The sequence below is a fragment of the Notothenia coriiceps genome, unplaced genomic scaffold (assembly GCF_000735185.1).
Source record: "Notothenia coriiceps isolate Sejong01 unplaced genomic scaffold, NC01 NC01_scaffold00036377, whole genome shotgun sequence".
In the NCBI taxonomy this organism is placed as follows: Eukaryota; Metazoa; Chordata; class Actinopteri; order Perciformes; family Nototheniidae; genus Notothenia; species Notothenia coriiceps.
The window spans coordinates 10,264-16,827 of record NW_011369078.1 but is presented as its reverse complement, the minus strand read 5'-3'; the positions used below and the strand labels follow the sequence as shown (position 1 = coordinate 16,827).

The window sequence follows — 6,564 nt, the reverse complement described above, 5'->3', positions numbered from 1 at the left end:
TATCCCTCTATTTCACTTCCTGTTTCAAAAGTGCTGATTTTGGGTATAAAGCTTTAACAAATTAAAAAATGTATAGAAAAGAAAAAAGAGGAGGGGGCTGAGCTCATGCGGGACCCGGCAGCTACTGTCTAAACTAAATATTGCTCTGATGAAACGCCATATCATGGATTATCAAGGATTATTTCTGAAACAGTATGGAGCTCAAAGGCTTTCTCTCTTGCCGGTTATACCACAAGGTGAGTTCCTTTTTATTTCCTGCTTCTTCACACATATGCTCTGTGCAGTACAGGTTAGCTCTGAGTGTTAGCGATGCTAATGTAAACACCGACCATATTACATCCAAAAAGGTCGGGCATTGTTTCTGATAGTAACTTTCTGATAGTGCCGTGGGTCCAAGCTTCTGATATTTCGTCATATCGGACGCAAATCTGGATCAGCTCCGTTGTACCCCCGTTTTTAGAGATTTGGGTACGGAGGAAAAGAGAAAGGGTTTTATTTTCTGACGCTGCGTGAGTTCACACCCGGGACACATATTTATGTATAAAAGACATCAAAAAGTGCATTTTGCATGATAGGTCCCCTTTAAGTTGAAAAGCAAAGTTCCATCCTCTCTAACAGAGCTACCAAACATTATTTTGTTTCAAGTCTGGATAATGACTAGTTAGTAAGTTTAAACCACTTACCTTGCCTTGAAAACACTCCTCTAAGTCGTATGCAGGTTGTCTGCTATTTAAATCCAGGTTAGTTTTAAAAATACAACCGCTTTTGCTTGGTTGAAAAAATAAATACCACTAACACAGAAGTGATTAAAATACATTTTATTTTTGAGAAACATATTTGGTTAAACTCACTTAGTTCTCAGTCCTCACATACTTGTTTGTTTAATCATTTGGCATTATATTCTCTTATATTCAGTTTAACATGTACAAAGGCCACTTAATACACTTCACAATTAGTCAATGAGGGACGTTTAAAGACATCAATAAACACACATCACGAACCACAAATATACTGGTTCACACTCTTGTCAAAAATGCCGCAAAATTAAAAGCATTCCTCGTGGTGGCATACCAAAAAGAATATCTTAAACTGTTAAAAAGTTTACTTTTGACTTGAGATTCTTCAGATCCTGATGGCACATTTAAAAGCTTTCAAGTTGAAAAGCATTTCTTTTTGGCATGCCTCCAAAGAAAAGGCATTTGTATGTTCATTAACTGAGGAAAGTGCCTTGTTTTCATCCTGATATATTTATTTAACATCTCTTACAGTTAAGATGTAGCAATTGCTTATGTAGTTTTTCATGACTTTATCTCATTCTATGAACCCTGGCTCACAGAAACGTCTTAAGAGATAGAGTTCGATATGTTGACGTCGAGCTTTAAACTTGCCATGTTCTGTCCGTGTCGTCACTGAGCAGGCTCTAATCTCCTGGCTGGAGATGTCTTCTTCTCCTGTTCAAAGCCTGGACAGAGAGGTGACCAAATGTTGCTTCAAAACATTCATATCAAGGTCCAATAAAGAAAAACTGAGAAATCTGAAAGTGGATACCTGAATCTGTGAGTTTTAGGTTATTTAATTCTTCCTCCAGCTGCTCATCGGTAATATCCAGGGGGCTGTAAGGCACCGCAGGCAGAGAGCTAAGCAGGTCGGACCCCCCGAGGCTGTGCCCCCCGGGGGGTCCCAGGACGTTGGTTGGAACCTCAGGGAACCTTGAGATACTATCCGGCTTTGACTCAGCTATCAAAGATTTGAGTTCCTCCTCCAACTCATCTATGTCTTCATCTACAAAAAAAAGACACAACAAACTTAGATCTCCTTGACAATCATATAAACAATGTGTTAAAGATCCGGCACAAACAGTATGGCATACCTGCGCTGGCCACGCTGGATATCGCTTGGTTCACCTCATCTTGAGTGTCACATAACTGGTTGAATCATGGAAAAGATGCATTGAAAGTTGTTGAAGTATAAAATACAAATAATGAATTGTCTTTAAATAACCAGCTACTGTACCTCCTGGATTTGATCCACGAGGCTCTCAGCCCGCTCCACAGTCACATCCTTCAGAGACAGTCTCAGGGCGGACACTCCGGCCTGATATGCTTGAATCACCTACAAACATGTTCAGCACACCTTTACACATGATACTAGCTGTGCTCCATGTCCTAGAGCCAGGACAATCTGAACAGAAGCAATAAGGAATATATCTCTTAAATGAGCAGGAGGAGGCATCACCAATTTAACAAAGCATGGATCAGTCAGCGTTTTATTGTATCATCAACTGTTAACGAACAAGGCCTGTCAGGAATCACTCGATAGATGCTCCGATAGGTGTGAAGTAGGCCTATATTATATGGTATTCACAAATGCAGTTGTAATGGCATGCAGTATTCATGTAGTCCAGGAACGTGTACAAGCCGCATTCACCATATGAATTGAGCAGGGGGAATTTGCTGGGATACGTTTTAAATGGTGTACAGACTGCGCCTGCTCAGCGTTAAAGATACAGACTCACTAATAACTAACGTAGAGATAACATCACAGAAAGGGTTGACTTCTCCCTCTTACCATCTTATCAGTCTGTGACTGGGCTATTCTGTCCAGGATTCCTCTGATGGACTCCAGTTTGGCAAACAAGCTCTCGGCTCTCTTTTCTACCCTCTTACGTCCTCTTAAACACCTCAGTGCCTGTGGGATAGACAGTACATATTACCACTGAACACAGGGACATTACATATGTTTGCACAGATTATATTTGTTTCTCTTAAATGTTATTAGTACCTGTGATTTCTTTCCTTCTTTCAGCAGTAGCCTTGCTTCCTCTTTGCACCTGCACACAGATCAGGCAAAGCTTTAGAAGTGATCATCATTTAAATGCAATGCAGTCCTTCTGAAGAGCTCAATAGCTGGAAAAAACATACTAATGGGTTTATCACACAATTGGAGCATGTTTTGACTAACAATACTATGTCATTGTGTAAAATAATATTAAAATGTTTCTGTCATTAATGAATCAATCATTTTTTTTAATCTATTTCATATTTGATTTGATGTACTTGTCTGCCTCAACGCCCAGTTTCTCCACCCGCTCTTCCAGAAGCTTCTGACTGCGCTGCAGCTTGTAGATGCCCATATCCACATCGCTGACTTGAGAAATGTGATCTTGCCCAGCCTGACAAAACTTGACAATCTGTAAAGAAGACACATGAGAACAGTTGACACTTAAAACATGAAAGCAACCAGCAAAGGATCTCTTAACAGGCTTTCTCTCTCTCTCTCTTGAATGAGCAGTTTGTTTACCTTCTCTCCTTCGTGCAATGAAACCGTCACTTGCTTGTCCCTCTGCAGCTGCAGGAGAGCCATGCACAGCGTGCTCTCATCCGCACAGACATCAGCGGAGAGAGTACAGAGCTCTTGAAATGAAATGATGGAGCACCTGGAAAACTCGCTGCTTCGGTACACCTTGAGTAATTCTGCTGCTTTCTCCTGGAAAACAAAATGGAAGATTGGAAACTATAGTCTCTCCACTGTACTGAACATTATTTCAATATATAAGATACATTTTCATCAAATATGTGTGTTCATTTAGAAATATATGTTCTTGCTTCTTTCTCTATCATCATCATTTTATTTTTTCAACTTCCTCAAAATGAATTCTCAAATGGATTAATCATCTTCTCTTTTTCAAACCCAAACATTTCTAATTCCCCCTCAGACTTCCTTATCAGTGTTTTCCTGTGTTTCTTTACTTTGGTTAGTGTTATCCACTCATTGGTTAGTAGTTTACTGCTCATGCTATGCTTGTTGTTGTCAATTATTTTTGAAACATTTCCTGTACTTCATTATCTGGATTTTATGCAGCCTCATGGTCATTTGAATAAACAAATAATCAACTATCTGTAGATATAGCAGCTGCCATGATAACTTTTATAGTCTGGCTGTAATACCTGTGATACGGAAAGAGAAAGCATCAGAGTGGCATTTGTTGACCTGTGTTTAAAGGGCCCATACAAGTTTAAGTTTTGATTCAGATGCATGCTTTGTTTAGTTTAAATTATTAAATTAGCACCTACAACTGAAGGAACAATAATATAAGAACATCTGCGTAGTGTAACACACAGCCTTTTACTACTACCATAACATAAACAAGCATCACAATCATAGTATCAAATTCAGGAATCAGGAAGTTTAACAAACCTTCACTAGTTCAATGACAACAAAGGACTCCTCCAAAGACACCTGGCTGCTACCCAGAAGGGTGGAGAAGGTCCATTTGAGAGGCTTCACCAGCAGCAGGCCCACACTCCAGGACAGCCAGCCACAGTCCATGTTGGCAGCAAACTCTGACTCCCTCTGGATCTTCCCACATCTGGAAAAGGGTAAAAACACAGAGGATTGAACCACATCGATCCAGAGAGACACCCAGCTGTGACTGACACTCTTACCTGGCCATGGACTGGATGACAGTTGCCAAGCCCAGTGGGGATCTCTCTTTCCTCCTGAAGGTCTTGTTGAGCTCCTTCAGGCTGACACACACGGTGCCTCGGTCCCGGCAGGCTTTAACAATCAGAGCCGTCCAGAAGTCCATCTTACTGTCCCAGTCCGTGGTGTTGACATCTCGGTTCTCATTGAAGTCCGAGAACATAAAATTCATCCGCTCTTCATCGTCCCATTCGGGTGCCAAGATCATTTCCGTGGCGTTAGACATTTGAAACAACTAAGTCTAAATGTAACGGTGAAAGTGAAAACAGACAGCTCGCTAAGCTAACGTTAGCTCGCTTAAGTTAACGTTAGTTACGTTAGGTTAGCTAGTAGCAACACCCACAAACTGCCCTCCCTTCAAACAGAAACCACTATAACCACGTAACGTCAAGTTAACATGTACGCTGTATATTGTTTGTGAAGTTAAAATGTAAAGCAGCGGCTCACAAGTCGCAGCCAGTCATCAAATCAAACCCCTTACTTTACCATGATGCATTAAGATGTGGCTAACACAAGCTAAGGTTTCACATATCAACAACAACACACGGTGTTGCTCGTTTTGGAATTCGGCACCGCGCGAAAAAGCGGTGATGTGTGAGCCTGATGAGCATATGGTTTAACTCCACCCACGCAGACACCCCGAACAGCACAGCAGGCGTGTATATAACTCTGCTGAGGAGCGTTTAGTTTGTGCTTTTATGTGCTTTTATGCGCATTATACGGTGGCTGAGAAGTGCAAACGAGAATTACAAAGTACAAACACTTTAACAAAGCTTCGGACAAATTTATAAATCAGCAACACACTTTTACCAAAGAAAAAAACAATTTAACATAAAAAAAACAAGAACAAGAACTGAGACAAATTTACAAGTCCCGAAACACTTAAATATTTCCCGAAACACATTTGCCAAAACACTTTAACATTTGCCGAAACACTTTAACAAACTAGAGAATCAAACCGGAAAGGGAATGTCCATCATACCAGAAGTGACGTGCAAGTGATTGACACAAACTTAAGTTTGTTTTGGCTGATAGACCTCCGGTACCTATGGACGGCACGAGTGTGTTTAAGGTCGTTAAACATGTTTTGTCTGTTCGCTTTGTTTACCTTCATTAGAGGAGCTAAAGAGTGTCTGCAGGCGACTTCGTTTTAACCACACACACCTACACACCTACACACACACACCTACACACACCTACACACACACAACAATTAATAAATAGTAAAGTGTCAACGGGAGAAGCGANCTATCTCATCTTTTTAAGTGTGAGAACTTGCACAATTGGTGGCTGACTAATTACTTTTTTGCCCCACTGTATCTCAGCCACATATTAGCATGTTAGCAATTTGCTAACATGCTAATATGTGGCTGAGATACAGTGGGGCAAAAAAGTAATTAGTCAGCCACCAATTGTGCAAGTTCTCACACTTAAAAAGATGAGATAGGCATGTATTTTTCATCCTAGGTATACCTCAACTATGCGAGACAAAGAAAATCCAGAAAATCACATTGTCTGATTTTTAAAGAATTTATTTGCAAATTATGGTGGAAAATAAGTATTTGGTCAATAACAAAAGTTCATCTCAATACTTTGTTATATACCCTTTGTTGGCAATGACAGAGGTCAAACGTTTTCTGTAAGTCTTCACAAGGTTTTTACACACTGTTGCTGGTATTTTGGCCCATTCCTCCATGCAGATCTCCTCTAGAGCAGTGGTGTTTTGGGGCTGTCGCTGGGCAACACGGACTTTCAACTCCCTCCAAAGATTTTCTATGGGGTTGAGATCTGGAGACTGGCTAGGCCACTCCAGGACCTTGAAAGGCTTCTTATACGAAGCCACTCCTTCGTTGCCCGGCGCTGTGTTTGGGATCATTGTCATGCTGAAAGACCCAGCCACGTTTCATCTTCAATGCCCTTGCTGATGGAAGGAGGTTGTCACTCAAAATCTCACGATACATGGCCCCATTCATTCTTTCCTTTACACGGATCAGTCGTCCTGGTCCCTTTGCAGAAAAACAGCCCCAAAGCATGATGTTTCCACCCCCATGTTTCACAGTAGGTATGGTGTTCTCTGGATGC

The 6,564-nt window shown here is 41.0% G+C and overlaps 1 protein-coding gene across 1 annotated transcript; it reads right to left on the bottom strand.

The window, feature by feature from the left end:
• Window positions 1-802: 802 nt before the first annotated feature.
• On the bottom strand, window positions 803-5,151 carry chmp7 (charged multivesicular body protein 7). Its single transcript, XM_010792184.1, has 10 exons — window positions 4,446-5,151; window positions 4,198-4,369; window positions 3,301-3,486; window positions 3,057-3,190; window positions 2,782-2,830; window positions 2,569-2,688; window positions 2,014-2,112; window positions 1,871-1,925; window positions 1,549-1,782; window positions 803-1,462 (listed from the first exon to the last, which is right to left on the bottom strand). The coding sequence occupies exons 1-10, from the start codon at window positions 4,706-4,708 to the stop codon at window positions 1,407-1,409; spliced, it is 1,368 nt and encodes a 455-aa protein (XP_010790486.1). The 5' UTR covers window positions 4,709-5,151; the 3' UTR covers window positions 803-1,406.
• Window positions 5,152-6,564: the final 1,413 nt, after the last annotated feature.